This window comes from Malaya genurostris, chromosome 2 (assembly GCF_030247185.1).
Source record: "Malaya genurostris strain Urasoe2022 chromosome 2, Malgen_1.1, whole genome shotgun sequence".
NCBI classification, from domain to species: Eukaryota; Metazoa; Arthropoda; class Insecta; order Diptera; family Culicidae; genus Malaya; species Malaya genurostris.
Window position 1 is genome coordinate 117628034 of NC_080571.1, and position 22287 is coordinate 117650320.

Sequence of the window (22287 nt, forward strand, 5' to 3'; positions counted from 1 at the left end):
AAATCTCTTGGAAAACTAAGACTAGATAAAAACATTTAGTTTGACGATGTTACAGTTCAGTAAAACTCCTGCAATTGTGGTTTTTTACAACATGGAGGTAGGAATTCAGTGGATCTACTCGGATTCCATACGGCCTCTAGGCTAATCATGTTCGGAGAAAATTGACAGGTACTATCAATCTCCCAGTGAACTCCCAGCCTCTAACCGACTGATTTTCATAATTATATTGATCCAAATGAAAGATCTGAAAAATCGTAACGAAAGCACCAGTTTTGACATTATCTTTTAAGCCAATGCGTTGACTACGATATCTTACTTCATAAATTTTTAAATTACTGAAATTTGAATTGGGTACTTCTTCCAGTCATCTTGTTAAATTGAACCCGAATTTGAAGCATAATTTTGTACTTGACTAGCTCAAAGTAAACTTCAAAAATACTATGTAATTTTGGTTTTGGTTTGTACAGCAATATAAAAGTGAAAAATCCTAATAATGCAAAGTTTTATTAGTCACGGAGACAATCGGCAATTCTCGGAAATAATCATACCCAAATGTTCGTTTTCAATTTCGTACAGCCCAACTCACCTCAGTTGCAACAACAACAACAACAACAACAACAGCAGGGGCAACAGCACACACCGAGCCTCGTGGTGTCAGTTCCCCTTTCGACAGCTACCGTACCTGGAATAAACCTTCTTACGAGTAACAGCAGTGCCTCCAGCACAACCAGCAATGCTCCGAGCAGCAGCGTTAGCAGCAATACGCCGAACATTATTTCACCGAGCCAAATGTCATCGGCATCCAGTTTGTATCAACAGTTGACCCAAAGGACGGGCGAGCAAATAATGGTAAAATCGCTACGCTACTGACACCTCGCAGATAAATTACTATATATTTTTCAAACACTTTTCAGAATGCAACGAGTAACAGATCCAGCCCGATAATTCAACACCAATCCAATGTGCCAAGCCACGTTATCCAGAATCCGACCCACTCAATACTCGAACGGCATTCGCCGTCAATGCGATCATCCCCTGCCATCATAACTAGCGCTGGTTCGCAACAACAAATACAACACCCCTTCTCGTCCGGTGGAATGGATTTGAACCTGGCCGGTATGTCGTCCAACGTGTCCGTACTACAGAGCGTTTCGCCCGTATCGATGAGTGCCATACAAAGTACTTCCTCATCGCCGATCATTCCGGGCGGTGGCGGTGGCGATGGTGGTCTAAAAATCACCTACGAGAAGCAAACAACGAACGTGCGAATAGCTGCGCTCCAGGAGGAGAAAAGTTCCGGACGGAGATCGAGGTATGATTGTTTGGTGATGCTTAGCTATAGTTTTTGTTATTTACATTTAGGTTGTTTTGCGTTTGTACATAGTTGAGTATTTAGGTCGTGGAATGGAAATCAGTCAGTCTCATGATTATATTCTGTTTGGCACTTACCGCAGTTTCTGGCATCGCATTTAATTTCCGTTTAAATTATATGACTTGTTTCTAGTTTCTTTCGACTGATTTTCATTCCCTGAGTTGGTTTCAATTTATTTCAGTCTCCCTTAGTTCACTTCACGTTAGCTTTTCGTCATGGTATTTCCTTCAAAAGTGCAAACAAAACCAATTATTTATCCACCCAATATTGTATACAGATCGAAATCAAGGGATCGTGGTGGTGGCGGTGGTAGTACCGGAAGCGGAAGCAGTAGCATCGGTGGTGGTAAAACGCGAACGTCCAAGAAACGCTCACTACAACAGCAGCAGATACAACGTTCCTCGTCGTCGAACAACACTGGCGCGACATCCTCTCCCTCTTCCTCCAACACACTGCACGTTAATGAATCCACCACCACACCTCGTAGTTCGACGCCTAGCAGTAGCCACAGCAGTAGTCACCCAAACGCTCCTAACAATAGTAATAATAGTAATAACAACCAACCTAACCTGACCCATAACAGTAGTAGCGGAAATTCTAGTCACACTAACTCTGCCAGTGGCAGTGCTGGCAACAGCTCGCTGATCACTCCTATCGGAACAACCATCGTCGGACCATCGATTCAAATCCACTCAGACAAGCATTCCCAGTCCGTTTCCCCTGCTTCATATCTAGCAAATGCTACCGCGAACGCTTCTAAAACTGTCACTAGCTCCACTGTAACTCCTTCCACTGCTTCCGGTACACATGTCATTGAAATGGTCGGTATGGTATCTACCTCGTCCAACAACTTTTCGAGTATCAGCGGTCAAACTCAACACATAACCACCAGCGGCAGCAATGCGAGTGGTAGCAACTTCAACAGCAACAGCAACAACAACAGCAACAATCACAACAACAACAGCAATAGTAGTATCTTAATAGCCAATACCGGCACAGAACATGGTCACGGCACCCCCAGTAGCAATAATACCAGTAGTAACAGTAATAATGCTGTGGTGGTCACGCACACCAGCAAGAAGCTTAGATCTTCACAAGCAATGGTTGAAATACCCTCGCCATCTAATTCCAGAACGCCGGACAATAGTTTCGGTTCCAATCCGTTTAGCAGCGGTAGCAGCGGGGGACTTAAATTTTCCTACGAGGCCCAACCATCCAACCCGGCGGCGATAGGAGCAATGGCGACCATAATTACACCGCAAGCGATGGTTAAGGAGTCTCCGCCTAGCTCCCCTGGATCTGACTCGGGCATGATTCGTAGCAACAAACGGAATCGGAAGTTATCGACGAATTCCAACGTTGGAATACTGCAGGACACGAAGGACAGCAAGCTGTTCCAAAATGGGGTTGTTCATGCAACACACATGCTGGGCAATCAACTTAACCCGAATAGTAGCGTGGCTCAGAAGATGTCCGACCAACTGAATATGGAGATGGAAACACACACGTTCATAGAAACGGCCCCGCAAATAGTTGGACCACCCTTTCCCGGAAAGATTCAAGCCGTGAGTATTGTTATCTTCATTATCTGCTCAATTAGGGTTCAAAATTTTAAATTTTAACGTTTATCACAGTCACGAACGAGTAACCCAGCAGCACCGCCTACCGGGGGACCTTCTTTGACTTCGATGCTCTCGGGAAGCGGTACTGCCACTGCCAACGGTAATACACCTCAAAGTTTGGAGCAGCTACTGGAGCGACAATGGGAACAAGGATCTCAGTTTTTGATGGAACAAGCACAGCATTTTGACAGTAAACAAGCGACCAATATTACTCGGCAGGCGTCGTACTAAAACATTCTTTCCTTTACAGTTGCATCGTTACTGTCTTGTCTACATCAATTACGAAGTGAAAACATTCGTCTCGAGGATCATGTTAACAATCTCGTAGCTCGAAGGGATCATCTACTGGCAGTCAACGCGCGATTAGCGATTCCACTGAATCCAACCGCAATCGGAGGTGTGGGGCTGGCTGGGGGTGGTTCTGGTGGTGCTGGTGGACCAGGTGGTACAGGTGGCGGTAGTGGAACTGGTTCCACCGGATCTCAAGGTAGGCAATGTGGCTCAATTTCACGTAAAATTATTTCTAAATTAATATCGATCATTTCTAGGGCATTTCAACAACATGCACGGCAACGGGCCACACGAATCCGGGGGAGGATCAACCAACGCCAACACCGCAACAATTTCCAGCAGGAGTAGCCGGATACAACAACACCAAACGCAACAGCAGCATCAGCAGCAATCTCAGTCTCATTTCGGTAGCAATGTGAACAATCAGATACCGTTGGAAAATGGTATCGATTTTCGACATTCAAGCTCCTCCCATCAAAGTACCAATAATTCCTCAATCAGGTAAGCAACCACCAAATTCCTGTAGTTTTGGTGAGCAATTTTATTTCCAATCGTTCTGTTTCATTTTAATATATCTTATATTTCCTTTTTTTCAAATAAATCTTACTACAGTGAGAAACCTAACACAATCTACGTCAACTTTTGAGTGCATCCTTTTCTTAAAACCGGCGACAATCCATACCGTTGTTGTATACTGGCTAAGCCATATTACGCGTATCGAAACACACAAAAACAACTTAAAACGGGCAATATTTCGCTTCGAAAATGTTCTTTATGTTCTTTGTAAGAAAAGGAGAAACCTTGTCCAAAAGCACGCAGAATCACATGCGTGTTCAGTTTTTGTCGTATATTATTAATTGACAGAAACTTTTATAGGAAACCAACATAGCGTTTTACGTTAGAGATTCGTTGTTCGTGAATAAACTTTACAATATTCTAGTATGACATTCTTAATACAATCTATTTTGTAAATTTAGTTGTCCTGCCTTTTTAAGTTTACTTTCGAGTATAATTTATTACTGGTTTACAAAGAAAATGTCAGACTAGTAAGTGGTAGCCACCAGAAATATTTAATTTAATTATTTTGTAGTGAATAAAGTAGCTGGATTCGATGTAAACCAATGTGTTTTTATTTTATTCTCACATACCTGTTTGTTTGATTTTCCAGTGTACTTGTTTTCGTTGTCTCTGCTTTTGATTCTTTTCTAACTAGTTTCGTTGTCAGTTGTATTTTCCCCAGAATGTACCGTTCTCCAGAAAACGAAGGTACTAATTAGTAGAAAGACACATAACAGAATGTACCATTCCCCAGAATGCCATCTCCTAGAAATTGTTTCCTCAGAATGGAAAAATTATTAGAGGAGACAGGGGCTAGACCGGACTGCTTAAATATCTTATAAACCTGCGATTATTTCGATTCATAGATTGACTTTGTAAACGCGCTTGGAGATGACGCGGTAGAGATGATTTGGGTAAAAACCCAGTTTTAATGTTTTTTTTTTTTCAATTTCTTAAAAGCCCCCGCAGAAATCACCTTTGTCTAGTTGTGGGCGTTTGCCCGGATTACCCAAAGCTAGGGGCTATCCCTCAATTAAGTCCGAACGAGCGGTAGCGAGGTCGCACAGCAGGTCATTAAAAACGATGAGGCGTAGCCGCATTAAACCTTTCAAAATCGCAGTAAATTAGAACAAATTCTATTGAGCAGCATGTTGATCTGTTATGCCAAATTATCATTATGCCAACTAACTATTATGCCAAATAACTATTATGCCAAATAACCATTATGCCAAACGGTATTATTCCAATAATAATATTCTAACGACTAATGCCTTCTGGTGAATGGTTTTCTGGACCTTTGTGCATTCTGGGAATTTTTCTCTGGATTTTATTACTTTCTAGAGCTTGTATTTCTGGAGATTATTACTTTCTGGGCAATTAATTTCTGGGGCTTCGGTTTTTTATGTTCTGGAGAAAAGTTTTCGGGGAAGTGTTATAAAGGGTGATTTTTTAAGAGCTTGAGAACTTTTTTAAACAATAAAACGCATAAAATTTGCAAAATCTCATCGGTTCTTTATTTTAAACGTTAGATTGGTACATGACATTTACTTTTTGAAGATAATTTCATTTAAATGTTGACCGCGGCTGCGTCTTAGGTGGTCCATTCGGAAAGTCCAATTTTGGGCAACTTTTTCGAGCATTTCGGCCGGAATAGCCCGAATTTCTTCGGAAATGTTGTCTTCCAAAGCTGGAATAGTTACTGGCTTATTTCTGTAGACTTTAGACTTGACGTAGCCCCACAAAAAATAGTCTAAAGGCGTCAAATCGCATGATCTTGGTGGCCAACTTACCAGTCCATTTCTTGAGATGAATTGTTCTCCGAAGTTTTCCCTCAAAATGGCCATAGAATCGCGAGCTGTGTGGCATGTAGCGCCATCTTGTTGAAACCACATGTCAACCAAGTTCAGTTCTTCCATTTTTGGCAACAAAAAGTTTGTTAGCATCGAACGATAGCGATCGCCATTCACTGTAACGTTGCGTCCAACAGCATCTTTGAAAAAATACGGTCCAATGATTCCACCAGCGTACAAACCACACCAAACAGTGCATTTTTCGGGATGCATGGGCAGTTCTTGAACGGCTTCTGGTTGCTCTTCACTCCAAATGCGGCAATTTTGCTTATTTACGTAGCCATTCAACCAGAAATGAGCCTCATCGCTGAACAAAATTTGTCGATAAAAAAGCGGATTTTCCGAATGGACCACCTAAGACGCAGCCGCGGTCAACATTTAAATGAAATTATCTTCAAAAAGTAAATGTCATGTACCAATCTAACGTTTAAAATAAAGAACCGATGAGATTTTGCAAATTTTATGCGTTTTATTGTTTAAAAAAGTTCTCAAGCTCTTAAAAAATCACCCTGTAGAATCCAACTATCGCGGTATTGCCTAATCGCTCTACAATCACAAATCAACTGTCGTTTTTGTCTTTTGTGGCTCATGCCATGTCTAACGGTTTACTGGCGGAAATTATTTGAATATATCTCTCCTCCGCTTTCGATATAATCAACCATGACATTGTGGTTGCTAAATTGGACAAACTTGGATTCAGTTCAAACATTTTTCGTTGGTCATGCCTCATGAATCGTCGTCAAACAATTAAAATTGGTACTTCCTAAGAGTTCTTCGCATCATCCGAAATAGTACAGGATTACTATTTTTACTGTACTTCAATTATGTCAATTTTGCTCTGGAAGGTCTTTACTTATCCAAACTACGTTTTCATCAAGTTGTTCTAAATAACCACCGGACAACCACTCCTCACGAAGAGGATATATCCATTATTATTCGGTTGTTTGGAGCCCCTGCTATCTAAACGGTGCTTATAGAATCGAGGTGATACAACCCAGATTTGTTTGCTTCGCTCTTAGCCGATTGCTCTGGAACGAACCTCATCAACTATCGAGTTACGAAAGTCGCGAGTTATTAATCGGTCTTAACACATTACAATTGCAACAGCAATTTTCACGTGCTTTCTTCTTCTTCTTCTTCTTCCTTTCTGGTTGGCGTCACCTCACTTGAGATGACGCCGAATTGATGGCACAGCAACTAAGGCTATATTGCCAGTTAATTTTCGTTTATAGTCCAGTGGACTTTCTTTTCACTTGACTACAAGCGAAAATCTCGCTGTGTGGCTGCGTCGAATCGTCAAAGTACGGCTGAAAATCCTTTCTTTCTTGCGAAATACTCGAATTTTCCCCGGACTAACACGATGCAACGTGCTCACCCGTTGAGAGTTTCACCGGAAGTCCCACGTGCTTTCATCATAACAGATATCTTCAACATTGGGATTGATTGTTTCGTTTTATGTTAACGAAGTTAATATTAATGTGCGACACAGAGCTCACCGTAACAGTGCTTTCCTTCGACTTTTTATATGACGTATCACTTACGGCGCAAACGAAGCAGAATACGTTCAATTTTTCTGAATATTATAAGGATCCAATTGTATTTGTTGACGGTTTGTGAAAATACAAAAAACCTTCCGAATATCGACAGTCGCTCTAATTAGTTGATTGATAGAGTGAATTGTCCAAGTTCTCACTCCCTCGCTTCCCAAATTTGAACCGGCATTCCTATACTAAAATATTACTAAATCAAACCGTTAGAACAAATTAATGCGTCATGTTCAATCCTACGCACTTTAAATTAGTAGGCTGTAGCTGTTTTTGCTTGATAATCCTGGGACTGACCCAGGATACGACTTCCGGTGAATCTCTCAACGGGTAAGCACATTGAATCGTGTTAACGGGTAAAAATTCGAGTATTTCGCAAAAAAGAAAGAATTTTCATCCTTACTTTGGTGATTCGACGTAGTCACACAGTGAGATTTTGACTTGTAGTCCAGTGAAAAGAAATTTGCTGTGCCATCAATTGGCGTCATCTGAAGTGAGGTCAACCCGCCAAGCAGAAAGAAGAAGACCCAGGTTAGTTCCATAAAACAATTTTCACGAAACTGAGTTGAATTAGCGCTTAACACCGGGGATGTGAACAAACACGATATAAGAATTAGGTTCGAAACTGACTCGACGTTAAAACTAGGTTCGAAATTGGCCTCAAAGAAACGGTTTAACAGCAATTAGGGTGGAACCTGGGTTAGGTTTAGCATCAACATTAATAAAATGTACTTACATCTTCACCTTCAACCAAAGTACTTTGACCTAGTGTTAAATGGTCTAAGTCATCCTTCAGTTATCAAGCCAATCCGCTAGTTTTAGCAGCCTACAGTCCAAACTCGAAACAGTCTTCCATCATTGAATGCCTCATTGGTCGAGAAAATTGGTCCACATGGAAGTTTTCTTAGAAGGCTCACCTCTAATTGGAAGCTTTACAGGAAGCGGTAAAACCGGTGCCAAATGAAGACGTCACTTTACCAGTAATAGATGAACGAAAGTGTCGTAAGGTAAGAGCAAAATTGCTATTGGATCCAGTGAACTATGTCCATGTGGAAGACAAACATTTTGAAGGTTACGTGAAATTTCCGAAGTCAATCCGGTTACTGTTATTTTCTTATCTGTGGGTAAAATGCATCCGTTTAGTTTAGATTGAGTTAAAATGAGGATGTTAGAATTAGTTAAGATTAGTTCAATCACAACTCTGCTTTCGATATCAGATCGCATAGTTCACAACAGTCGAAGTGATTCTTTCCGCAAGTTTCATTTTTCGTTTCGTATGTGTCATATTTCATTAAATTTAATTCCGCCTTCCGATACGACCAAGCAAAAACTGTGACGTGATATGTGAAAGAAACTACTTTAGAGATATAGGATAGCCTCGGTGGATCGCACTACGTCGTAAGCTCATCGCGACCTAAAACAGGATGAGACAATTTGCTTTACGATTTTGGAATCGATATTCGATATCGACATTTCTTGCCATGATAAGTGTCTCCATCATTCGTTTTGTTCTCTTGATTGATTCTGAACAGAAGTACAGATGACATCACCCAAGGGCTCGAGTAGAAACATCATTCAAACTTTTTACATACATTTTTAAAAAATAATACTAGTCTAGCGCATATCTTCAATGCATGCTATAAAAGCATCAACAGCTATTGCTACCTGCTATTAGCGGCCCTTACACGATCATTAAAAGTGTCATTACTAAAAAGTAATGACACTTTAAATGATCGTGTAAGGTCTACGAGTTCAGTAATGACACGAGTAATGATGGAATTCCGGATTTTCCATCATTACCAACATTATTTCTTCTTCTTATATTTTTGTGGAAGTGCTGAATGTCTTTAGAACTATACGCGAAAAAATGACAAAGTGTAGATTTAAATTGTTAATATTTCATTAACCTTAACGTTTCAATGGCAAATCAAATTTATTTTCAGCTAAACGAAAATAAAAATATTGCTATTGCTATTGCTGGAGTAGTTACAAACACTCATCATTAATAATGAATGTGTAATGCTAAAAAGTAATGATGTACAGTAATGCAGTAATGACGAGCGTTTGAGCAGAAGTGTCATTACTTAGTAATGACACTTTTAATGATCGTGTAAGGGCCGCTATTGACCTAATACAGCAAACCGCGCTCTGACTATTTCAATCACCAAGTCTTTTGCTATGTGCCCCTTAAAGCAGTTGCTGGTTCGAGTTTTTTATTGCGGGTTGGCGGTTCGATGCACAGGGCACTGGTTTAACTAATCAGTTGTCGTATGTTCGAGCCCCGAGCTGGAAGGATTCGTAGTGTCAGTAGGATCGTAGCACCAGCCACGCAATGGTTCTGTACACTCTGAATCGGCTGCGAAGTTTGTTGAAACAGAAGGTCAAATTCCACTACAGGAATGTAATACCAAGGCTTTGCTTTTTGTTGTGCCGCGGGTATTCATCGTGTCATATGTTATATGTAATTTCACACAATTGGCGAAAAATGCCGAAAATGGTCAATGGGCATAGTAGCATCCAAAGTCGCCCAATCGTAAACTGATTTGGCTTCTTCGGAGCGTTACGCAGATTTTGTTCGCCGAAATATCGAAACGAACAAAATTTTCCGTAGCTTTTATGTACGATTCAGACGATCCGTCACTGTCAACATTAATTACACACGCTTAGAAAAAGTTACTCAAAGTTTGAGTACTAGTTACTCATTTTCAAATGATACATGGAAACGTCAAAAATTGAGTAGTTATGATCAATGATATTGAGTAACTCCTACTCTAAATTTGAGTTTAACGCAATAACTCGTTTTTTTGTTACTATTCGCAAGATCAGTCTGAAAGTTGTAATAACCATTTGTAGCAACAGGTTGTATATTTTGTTAGTGAGATCGCGTATTTCGAGGGTGAGTCGCTCAACACAAACGGTGTTGTGTCTGCAAAAACCGGAATGATAAACTCCGTGTTGTGCTTCAGAATGAAACCGAATATGCTCAAATGTCATTTATGAGGAATAAGTGTATGATTGGTGCCTGAGCATAACTGACATGTATGTTAATTTGCGATTGATACACTACTCCAAGCAACCACCACTTGATATAGTATTGAGTTCAATTACTTAATATTTTAAGAAAAGGAGCAATTTTTTGCAAATTTGGTATATGTGAAATGAAATTTCACTCAAAATTTGAGTGATAGTTACTCTATTTTTGGTACATGTACAAATAAAGTATTACTCAGTAAATGAGTAGATTTTACCCAAATATCGTTTCCAGTGGAAGAACTCAAATTTGAGTAACTTCGGAGTTACTCTAAATTAGAGTTGTTCCACTTTTTCTGTAGATGAGTGAGATCTTACTCATTTTTGAGTAATTATTTTTAAGCGTGCAAGCATTCTTATGGATACATTCACACGTAACGTCACCGCCACGGAACGTCTAGACGGACGGAGCGTGTGAACGTTCCGGTAAAGAAAGTATTAAACTAATTTTGACGGAAACTGACGTTCCGGTGACGGTGACGGATCGTCTGAATCGTACATTAATCAGCTCTTTCATTTTCCATTCTGTCTACAATCGTCACGCTTGATCGTATCGAAAAACGGTATTAGATTCAACGAAAGACGGAACATTCAGAAATATCCGACAGTTGCGGAACTACGCGATCCAATTTCGAAGGCAGTACAGGAACGTCGTCGCAGGTACTGTACTAATCGTACCTAGTGTTGACATCCTAATGTTAACTTCATCTATACTAAATGGATGTACATTTTTCCACGAATTTGTCGGAAACGAACGGCGAAGCGATATTTTACTGAAATTTCGGCGAGATAGCTTTTTACAAAATACTCGGTTTAATGTTTCAGATTTCTCGGCAATTCAAAATGTTGCACTGATATTCGGTTTAGTGAATTAACGTGTTTAATAGCAATTGGTCGTTTTACCGAAATCAGAAAATTAATGATTTCGGTAAACAGCTTTTATACAACCGAAATTGGGTGATTCATCAAAGTAGCCATTTTCATTCAGTGGAAATATGGGATTCAGTGGAATCATCGGACAATTCTGCACCATTTGCATCAACCGCGTCGACCTAAAAAAGCTTTGTTTACATTATGTATCGCTAGAAAAACAGAGCGAAGGAATATCAAACAAGGCATTTTCGAGCCGACGTCTCCCCGTTAGGGTGTGAAAGAGTGTTAAACATTCTTTTGTTTCGATCATAGAGGCTTTAACCTTAAGGTCATTCGCCTCTTAGGGGCCAGGAAAACTCTGGCCCATCCATGTTCGGGGTTGGAAATCCAACCCCGATATATCCCATCCCCTGAGTATCAGACATCCGCTCTCTGTTTTGGTATATCTTCACTTTTTTCAACAGTTTCACTTTTTCTGTACCATTTAATTCCACTATTTCACTGTCACGTTATTACACTTTCACAAAGTCACTCTACTTTAATGAAGCATAACAAACGTTACAATACAGATACGCGTATTTCGGAATGTTACTTACATCCTTCTTCAGTGTATAGTTCACTTTTTTGTTCTACCGATACACTATGTAAACTCGAAACGCAATCAAAAGCTTTCGTGCACGATGCGTCCGATGTTCGAATTTATTGGCATGTGCTCATGTGTGGAATCAGTTGCAACTAAAAATTGAATCGGACATACACACTCAAACCTGTTTCTCGAGCTCGGCATAAAGAAATGCCGAATTAGATCGACAACACAACATTTTACTGATCATTCAAAAATCCACATGCTCTTTTCGAAAATCGTTAAAGTAGTATGCTGATATCTCGGTAAAGCGCGTTCTTTTGCCGAAGTTTGGCATAATGTTATACTGAACCTGTCAGTAAACAACAAATATACCGAGATCAGCAAAACCGTTTGCCGAGATTTCGAACAGTGAGTTAGCTTTCACTGAAACTCGGTGAGACACTTATCATCTAATGTCTCTTTTCGATTTTGCAAAGCGTTATGTCGCCATTGCTCGTGGAACTGTAAAACATGTAAGTTGTTTGAAGGGAAAAGATTTGTATATTTTATGAAAAGATAAGTGAAATCAACAACTATTCCCTTTGCACATATATTTATAAATATCAGCTCATTTCCAGGTAGAGGCGTTAAGGAGCACTAGGAACAATTGACTTTAGCGTTTTCTTTTGGAATTTTTTTAAGCAAACTTTGAATTGCCGAGATTCTTAGTAATTATACATTTTGCCGAGACGATTACCGAGCACTCGGCTGTGCAAAGGTTCAGCAAGAAAATTTAAGTGTGTAGCAAAATTTTTCGTGATATTGAAAACAAATTTGTTCAACGTTGTGCAATTATTAGTAACATGAAATCCCCCAGAGAATCCTTACTTACACGGGATAAAGATCCTCGCTACGCCAATCCACCGCATGAAATAGATTGGATTCCGGTATGATATATTTCCTTAAATATTCAATGTTTTATTGAGTCATTGCTTTCGTTGTAGCCGTAATCCTACTTTTCTGCCGAAAATCAAATTGTGTTCCCTACTGGAAATGGCATGAAAGTTCATCCATTCTACTGTGTATATGTTTTATAGTATTTTCTTCATCTGATATATTTTTTAACTGGAATGTTTATTTTTTATTTGAAATTTCATTTTAGTGTCTCAAAATCTCGGCAATGCATCAACACCGATAATTTCGGTAATTTCTTTCCAAAAGCGACGAAGATTTCGGTAATTTATAGTGTTCCCCAAACCGAAAATCTAGCTAAATGCAAATTTCCTGTCAAATGAAAAATACCGAGTGTTTCAGTTGTTTAATTGTTTGCCGAGCACTCGGCTGTTCAAATCTCGGTGAAGTTCTAAGTGTGTACTAAATTTCATACGAGTCGGTGAAGAGCTTTTTGAGACATCACGCTCGCCTATCTGGAAAAAAGTAGTTTTGGCATACGGAAGCTCTGATTACAGCGACAATTAGTCCAAGCTCATACATACATCCTTCGGTGCGTTCGCAGAACTCTTCTTTTTTTCTTTTTCTTTTAAAACATGTAGCGAGAGTCGAGCGGCCGAGTATAGTAACGATAACGCTCGAATGGAGGCGGAGTACTTAAATGAGTTTTTTAGGATGAATAATGGAATAAGTAAAACAATTTTATTTTTTTTACATGTGTCTCACTTTTTAATACAGAAATAACGGGTCTCCTAGGTTTCGTTCGAATATCGTTTTCTCCAGCAATTCTGAAACCCTTCTATAGAGAAAGACAAAAAACCGATTGTGTAATGTCAGAGACATAACTGGATGACACGACACGCTTCCTTCACACTTCTGAATATCGAAGATCTTTTTGTGCAAGCTTCAGAATTGTTACGGTGCACCTACACTAAACTGTGAATTCAATTAATACTGACACTACAACTCCAAGGAAAGAAACACTCAAATAGTTCTTTGGAATCAATTTCTGGTTCTTGAAAGAGTACTGGTATTCTTTCCCATATTGAACAAATTCGAGGGCATTTTCTTCAGTCACTGAATATTGTAGAAAATAATTGCTACTTTTTAACCTCGAACGACGTCTATAGTTTTGAATAGATTCGAGTTCGTTTCCTTTGATAATGAATCGGTAATCCCACGACAAAAGGGCCTAACTGCAAATGAGAACCTCTCTTTGTTTACTATCTTGTTTGTTTATTACGGAAACATTACTGCAATTACTAGAGTAAATTGTGGAAGAAAAAGTAATCAAAGAGAAACAAACATTCGCAGCTAGGCCCTTTTGCCGTGGACTGTCGAAATAATTGAATAATACTACAGTTTTCAGTCCCTTGACGTGGATGGCGGCTTTTAGTTATGCAATGATCACGAAGGTTAGCTATCAAATTTGAACAAAAAACTGTTTTTGCTGTAAGCTACGAACTGGGTAAAACCACCAGTGTTTTTTCTATTCTAATCTAATCTAACACTACTGGAATGTTTCCATACATCATACATAGATGATCATATTTCCGATAGAATGTAGCTAAACTGATGATAAGTTAGATACAACCAGAGATATTCACGATAAGATACTTATCACTCTTCTAGAGAGTAAGTTTTGAAATAGAGCACGATTTATTCTCGTAAAAAATCTTATGTTGATTGTACAATGAAGTCTAGTCATTATACTCTGTATAATTAAACTGCTCAACAGTTTTAGCTATCCTGGTGTGCAAGTGAAAACTAATGAATATTACAGATGACATATTTTATTATTTCGCTTCCACTATCACTTTCAGGCACCATTCTCCGACAAATCAGCATTTCCCTGCTTCTTCAGGATCGTCTAACCGGCAATCAGCTTCCACATCAAATAGTGGCTCGGAACAACCAGTTTCCCATGCTCGGTCAGGCCGAAGTAATAGCAGTAGCACCAATACAACGGCCGGTAGCAGCAACAACAGCACAACATCATCCTCATCCTACCAACAAACAATCTATAACACCGCCCACCAGGTAGAGTAACCGGTAATTCTCATATGGATGTATGAAACAGTCAATAGATTAATCTGTAAGCCTTCTCATTTTACTAACAAAAATCATGTTTGAATATAACTACATGTGGCTTTGAACTATCTGCCTAATGTTAGCATAAATCGCTTAGTGTGTATGTTATGCCAAATGAATCATTAAGAACATTCAAGCCATCATAAATACATTCTATTTACTATCGATAAGTATTGTTGAAACGCCTGAAATAATTTGTTTTTCAACTAACCAGATACCGCTCTTGTTGGAGCACCACCAACAGGAGCACCACACCCAACAGCCGTTGCAGCAGCAACCCCAACCGTCACAAGCGCATCACCATCGGCAAGTCTCGCCGACCGTCTCGTCACGCTCCCACCACTCGTCGCACTCGGTTCGCACCTCAGGCACCGCGGCATCTGCGTCCCACTCCCATCATCCACCACTTTCCCATCACCATCAATCATTGTCGACTGTGGCATCTTCCGCACATTCGTTGTCGTCTCAGCAACAACAACAACAACAACCACCACCGCAAAGACAACGGCACTAGGCTAGTCTGACGGCAGATCAAACCTCTTAGAGTACATATAGATAGCACCTTTGCAATATATCTGTAAAAAGCAAACCCACGACACATTTTGTACACATTTTGAAGTATCACACACTAAAAGTTCTTTTTTTTCATTTTTCGCAACATTTCAATTTATGCAGTATTTGACATAATTAGTTAGACTAGTGCTAGCCAAACATTGTGTTTAGACTTAGTTTTTCTTTTTGACCCAGTTGAGACTTAGTTCAATTTTAAATAAAGGATGCCTAGATCGATGGAAGCGCCTCAATCGACTTATTATTTCCTTACAACTGGAGTGAAAAAGTGGCTGGGTAATGTCAGAGACTTAACCGGATGACGTGACTATAAATGAAATTAACACGTTTCTTCACATTTCTGAACATATAAAATCGATCTCATAAGATGATATATTGTAAAGTTGACAAAATGTTGGTATATTGTGAAATTGCTATGAGATTTTCAGTTAAATTGCGTTGATGCTGGAGCGTTCCGAAATCTATTGATAATAATCAAGAGCTAGCTTAAATTGATAGTTCATTGCTAACCAAACCGATTGACAGGGGTATTGTCATTGAATTTTTGCTCACTAAAGTTATAGTATTAGATGGTTACAAATCACGCCTTTTTTTTTAGAACGGCCAATAAGCCATCCATCAACATTCACTTTGAAGAGTAATTTCGAATGACTCGGCACTCGCTGAGAGTAAGTCATAATAGTAAACGACAGAGAAAAATTTTCTCTTTCGTCTGGTGTTAAATTTAATACTCTATCTTTCATAGCTAATTTGCAATTTCTTTCAAAAGTGGAAGTTGACAGGGTGCTTATTGGCCGCCGTGAAATCTTCCCATTTTCACCCGCACAGCAGAAACGGCCAGGAAAAACAGTGCATTTATTCCATTTTCTCACATTTGCTGGATGTCACTTTATCGGCAATATACGCTTTTTTCAGACACTTTCTGGTGTAAACTTGGGATGTCATCGTCAAGGATGTGACGAGTGGTTATTGTTATGATTCCAACTGAACTGTCAAAAGCAGTTCCAATATGCTTGTTTGCTATTGCATTCTTGCTCGTTGTTTGCCGTTTTTGTAGTTCATTCTGAGGTTATGTGGATCCGCGAAGTGGCATTAGCAGTTCAACATAATCCGCTTATGCACTGATGAACTGAATGCGAAACGTAACAGAATGTTTGTTTTGGTTATCTCGAACTCCCCGGCGAATGACCAATTATGGTTAAAACCGGGGTGAAATAAAACACCATTAATAATAGTAAAAAGTTTTTTTCGTTACCAGATCTACGATTTTCCTCTCCGCTGATCTCTGGTTGTAGGGTCACTAATGAAAATACATATGAACAATTCTCGGGTAATTTTTCAACTCTTTGCATAAAATGATACCCGAAACTTTCGACTTTCAAACAAAATAGTGATATCAAAGAAAATCTTTTTAATCACATCACAATAATCGAAAGAGAGAGTGATTAAAGAGAAACTGTCACTTGCTTATACGCCCTAATGAAAAATCAACCGAGAATTCTCAAACGCAGCATTTGACAGTTGTGGTTTCGGACAACGAAAAATAAGAGGTTCTTTAGACTTCAAGTAAATTGTATGCAGATGACAATCGTGCCACCGAGGTACCATTATCGACCAAAACGTAACCGCAAGTTCAATGTGCGGTTTGCCCAATGTCGTACGACGTATATAGAACACTGGTAAGACCATTTGTCCTCTACGGAACGAACGGACTATTGAACTTTTCGAACTACGAACGATCTACGGTAGATTACTAACAGCTAACGGAGTTTGACGGAGACGCATGAACTTAGTCGAGCTGGTCACGTAGCACGAATGCAAGAGGACCGTTCCGTCCGGCTACTTTTTTATCGCGCCTAACTGGGCGAATGCGCAGGTAGAAGTGGAGCCGAATACGCACGATGGGGTGATCAAATCAGGGGGGACCTGGTACAAATTTGCAATCTGCAGCTCAAATGTATGGGTAATAAGTTTTCTTATTCACTTTTGCTCTAACAATTTTCAAAAGAAATTATAGAACACTTATACAAACTACCACACACTTCTATACGTTTCATAATGTTGAAAATCCCTTTTTTACCTTTCCTAAGACAAAACCGAAATGTATGTTGTATTTGATTTATTTTGTTGCATGTTTGATAATGTGTAACGCTGCATTATGTCGAATAATGTAAAAAACGGACTAGCAAACAGAACTTTTACATATGATTTGCTTAAAAATTTGTCCAACTAGACAAGATTCATGAAAATGCCAATTGAATGTATTCGAAAATGTTTCGGATTGATTTATGTTTTGTTCAATTTGTTCATTTGTGTAATTATACTATCCTGTTAGTACCTAAATAATATGTACAAAGTTTTTAACAGCAACAGTAGTTCTTTAGTATACAATGATAGTATTAGGGTAAACTGCAAAACAGCTGAAAATCACAAATTCAAAAATTTAATGATTTGTTGCCACAGTCGACTATGTTCCCTCGTGTAAAATGATTCGAGCAGAATCATACACGCTGCCAGGAAATTACTTGGCTTAAAGTTTTTTTTCATCTAAAATAATCAGTGAAATCATTTGTTATTTGATTTGGAATTCATTATGGCACGAATCGATTAGGACGGGTTGCGTGCTGAAAGTTCCTTTTCAGTTAACAGTATTTTTTTGTTAGTTCAACGGTAAAGTTCTATTCACTCTACTTAAAATTGAGTGCGGTCAACTAAACATTAATTTCTCTAAGGGACAAGGAAAAAAACAAATGGATGAGATTATTTAGTATTTTTCTGGCTTTGTGTATTTTTCATTAAAAAGAAAATTGTGTTAGTTGCGCCTCTTATATCGGCTTATTTTAGTAAAATGCACAAAACTTACTCCATCATTTTATCTAGCTGATAGCTTTTCCAATTAGTTTAAATCTCAGGACAAAACTTATCTACCTACTAAAAAACCTAAGCGAATCGCATCTTCAAATTTGAAAATGTATGTCTACAATCTATTATTCATGATAGTTAAGTTATCTCGACATTAAACGGTATGCTGAAATTAGAAGGATTGTAAAAAGTTAAACATGATATTTATGCCAGTCAAAATTAAGATCAATAAATAATCAGTACATTCTAAGAAGAAAGAAATAAAAATTGAAGTATTAAAATATTGAAGACTGGATTTTCAATGCATATCACAATTCACTTCCGTGGAAAAACTGGCTATTATCAGTGTAAGGATGAATGATCCATCACGAGTCTTGGATGATTACACACTGATTTCATCATGCATCCTGCTTAATGACTGGTTCAGGAAACGGTATTTTTGATGACGTTCCAACTCATATTATTTATTTCAATAGCATTTCTCACAAGGTTATCCGTAATAATAAGGTATGAAAGATAGAGTAGATTTTTCACTTACTTGACGCAAGGTCGACGGCTCATCAGACTCTTCCATTTGAGTCGAAACAGTTTGAACAATCGAATGTCTAAAACACACTCTCGGTAAAAAAGGCAATATGGAATTAAAAAGGTAATACTGCTAGACATTAAAAACATCCGGATTCAGCACAAACAATAACTCAGTCAAGTCACCGAATAAATAGCACGCTGCTTCAAAAACCCTCTGACTCTCTTTTTATTGGATTTTGAAACAGAAGAAATTCGTTAGTTGGGCCTCGTTGGTTCGAGTGTTTATTAGTTGGATATCCATTAGTTGAAGCATGATTCGATTAAAAAGTACTGTTATGTCAAATCTAATGTCAAAAGTACTTTGACATATCATCATATTGAACAGGTAAAAAAATCTGATTCGGGACCACTATTACATTATAAATCGATAGTCCCACGACAGAAGCGTTTAATTACAAATGACAGCCTCTCTCAGTTTACTTATTTTTACGATTTACCGGCATGATTTTATATTTGACACCTCACTTTTCGCAAAGTTTTCAAGTTAAAACTACGATTTATATTGGAAACTTTCAAGAAATTACTGTAATGGTTCCGTAATAATCAAAAGAAAAAGTGAACAAAGAGAGACTCTCATTTGCAGTTAGGCCCTTTTGTCGTTGGACTATAGAAATTAATATGCGTCCTCCCCCGAAAATATCAACCAGCTGTCAATGATTCCGATTCGAAGCGAATCTCGGCTGTATCATAAAACCACAATCATCTTTCATTTTCATACTAGAGTCTCAAAATTTCAATTATAAAATTTTATTTGTTCACGGCAGTAGGTTAAACAGAAGCTGACTAATCCTTATATATGTATGTGAATAAAACTAGTTTTATTCCGTCACTGGATCTTATTTAATTTAATTTCAAGGCTGCGGAGTTAGTGGCTCACGTACCACGTTTTCATCCATTGATTCGGCATCGTCGGTGTTGTTGGGTCATTAATTGCCTGTTGCAAAATTGATGAGGAATGAAATGTTGAACTAACAATAACAAAAACGAATGAATATTTATTCATGAAATGTAACACGTAAAAAAAACTTCCTTGTAAATCAAACTTGTGCAATTATTTTAATTTTTTTATATCGCGAGCCTAAACAGCATCTGTTGAATCAGCCCTTTTACATTTTACTACCTAATCAAAGCGTACACCTGTCTCGAATTTATTTGCTACCGACATTAACCGACATTGTGATGACTCCATGGTGAATAACTCATATATTTTCTACCGATAGGTTCATTTTGAAACAGCATCCATCGTTTTTCAGCAGATTTTTTATGTTTTCCTCGAATTTCTTCTGTATCCAGCTGAAGTCCATTATGTTTTTTGGTTTGCATTCAACCCAGTAGCGATCGAATTCAAAAAACAGATAACAGTAAAACTGGTGGAACACATCTACTGACAATCGGGGTTGATTGTAGAAATGATTTCGTGCTTGTCCCGACTCAAGTAAATGATATGCCATCGATGTTAGGTTGATACCAACGATGGCAAAGAAATATCCGTGCGTTGGATGGTGTGAGTGGGATAGTAAATGCCGAGCGGTTCCATTATACTCGCGTGCCAGATAGACTAGATTGTCCAAACCCAGTACGCCCATACCGCGAAAGTCTGTTTTTGGGTCGTCACCCTGTGAGTGAAATTTGTCATATACTTTTAGCTAAGAACTTAATAATACTGGCTCAAAATACCTGAAATCCTATATCCTGCCATTGATCGGACACACGGCTCTTTAATTTTTCATCGTCTCCCATTAACAATTTCCATAGACCTAGCAATTTTCTTTCATGCTCCGCATCCTTGCAATCGTATTGCGTGCTTCTGTCCTGTTCTATTTGATAACATAGCCTCTTATAGCCCCATATTTTTTCCGCACATACTCCGAACGAACGGGGGAAATCCACGTGTACTTTCGGATTTATCTTTTTTACTTGTAGCACCGTTCCAATTGAACGTACTTGAATTTCTTCCTTCAGGAACGATTCTTCGACTTCTGTGGTCACTAGCTGATTGAGAATTATAACCATTTGCTTAATCTTCGGTCTTCTGGAAAGTTCCAAAGACGTTTGCACTTTCCTGGTCCGGAGTGCCCCCGGTGGACATCCGTAACATATTCGCTGCAACTCGCATAGGTTGGTAAAACGGTGCAAGAACCACTTCACAAGAGGTCTTGCGACAAAATAGAACAAATTGAACAGTTTGAGAACCATTCGATGGTCTACCAATATCATTCTACTCTTATTGAATTGATGATCGCGAACAATGGATTCTTTACTTATACGCAGCAGGAACCCAACTGTAGGATTAAGTGGATATGATTCAGTTATTGAACTAACTGTTTATAAAGTACTATTCCCATGACGACTTCTTTCGCTAAGCAATTGCATTCGTCGTCATTATTCCATTCACGAGAACGTTGATATTATCTGTGTTGACAACAGCGTGGTGTTCACAATACGCAATGCGCATGGCGCGTACTTCTTCAAGAATTTTTCTGGTGATCCCAAATAGCATGAAAAGTGTTTTCCGTGGTAATTCTACGAATAGTAAGTTCCAATTGTGGTCAGCGATCTGTAATTACTTTTTTGTCATATTCCACCAGAGCTATCTATCATTGCTCCTTATTTACCTTAAGAAAACAATCAAATTATTAGAAATTACGATACAACAAAGACGAGAATCACGCAATCCGATTGGATAAACGCCAATGTTATGAGAAGACCAAAAAACGACAGCAAGCATAAAGCAACAAATGAAATAGCAGTGACAAAAACCTCTTTACAGCTAAAGGCTTTTTTTACAAAGCAATTCCTGATAGGTGTAAATTCTTGTACACAATGTTGAATACCGTGAACAAGAGTGATGTTGTTATAATAACTCGCATGGAAAATTTCATTAGTTCGATTACTACCAAACCACAGATACAGATAGAGTAACAGAGGTATTTTGGCCACTTCATATATTTTGGCCCACCTAGCAAACTTTATGGATTTAATCGATGTTAAGTAACCCATGTTGCATCAATTTGAATAACAAATATACAGGCTCACATATGAACTGTGTGTAAAATTTGCTCAATCACCGTGGCGAACACTTGCAGATGTCACCACGGTCAACACAAGGTGCCAACAAGATTTGGATGCCACTTTCACATGAGCCACAATTTTGGGTGCAACATTCACTTCACGCTAGATTTTTGTTTTGCCCTTGAGGAAAAAGACAAGTTTATTTTTGTTTTATTCCGTTCGAATTCTCGTGTGATTTATGCGACTTGGAAAAAAAGTTGTCTTTAACACCGGAACGTAGTGGAACCACTGATAACAGATATACAGGCTCACATATAAACTGTGTGTAAAATTTGGTCAATCAGCATGGCGAACACATACAGAACACTATTTGGGTGCCGCTTTCACATGAGACACAACTTTGGGTGCAACATTCACTTCTTGCTAGATTTTTGTTTTGCTGTTGGTTAAAATGACAAGTTTATTTTTGTTTTATTCCGATCGAATTCTCGTGTGATTTATGCGACAT

The 22287-nt window shown here is 38.7% G+C and overlaps 2 protein-coding genes across 9 annotated transcripts in view; one reads left to right on the forward strand and one right to left on the reverse strand.

Moving 5' to 3' along the window:
* Positions 1-18463, forward strand: part of LOC131432707 (protein AF-10) — a 59385-nt gene extending 40922 nt beyond the window's left edge. For 4 of the 7 annotated variants that reach the window (XM_058599157.1, XM_058599159.1, XM_058599160.1 and 1 more), the window contains 8 exons: positions 577-849; positions 915-1312; positions 1650-2937; positions 3007-3184; positions 3245-3481; positions 3543-3786; positions 14480-14696; positions 14962-18463. In XM_058599157.1, the coding sequence (XP_058455140.1) occupies positions 577-849; positions 915-1312; positions 1650-2937; positions 3007-3184; positions 3245-3481; positions 3543-3786; positions 14480-14696; positions 14962-15261 (3135 nt within the window). In that variant the 3' untranslated portion in view covers positions 15262-18463. Of the gene's footprint in view, positions 1-576; positions 850-914; positions 1313-1649; positions 2938-3006; positions 3185-3244; positions 3482-3542; positions 3787-3897; positions 4404-14479; positions 14709-14961 lie in introns of those variants that run through there. The other 3 variants (XM_058599162.1, XM_058599164.1, XM_058599163.1) reach the window with 3 other exon arrangements.
* Positions 18464-19492: 1029 nt separating this feature from the next.
* LOC131432708 (ELMO domain-containing protein 2) lies at positions 19493-21496 on the reverse strand. Of its 2 annotated transcripts, none has more exons than XM_058599165.1 (3): positions 21383-21496; positions 20445-21324; positions 19493-20383 (listed from the first exon to the last, which is right to left on the reverse strand). In XM_058599165.1, exons 2-3 carry the CDS (start codon positions 20982-20984, stop codon positions 19967-19969), a joined length of 957 nt encoding a protein of 318 aa, XP_058455148.1. In that variant the 5' UTR covers positions 20985-21324; positions 21383-21496; the 3' UTR covers positions 19493-19966. The 2 variants fall into 2 exon arrangements, with proteins under 2 accessions (XP_058455148.1, XP_058455149.1); XM_058599166.1 differs by having other exon boundaries at positions 20445-21290; positions 21383-21468.
* Positions 21497-22287: the final 791 nt, after the last annotated feature.

Coding starts and splice junctions, on each gene's coding strand:
- LOC131432708 (XM_058599165.1), bottom strand. CDS start 20,984: ATGATATTGGTAGACCATCGAATGGTTCTCAAACTGTTCAATTTGTTC. Junction 20,384..20,444: donor GGCAGGATATAGGATTTCAG/GTATTTTGAGCC, acceptor TTTCACTCACAG/GGTGACGACCCAAAAACAGA.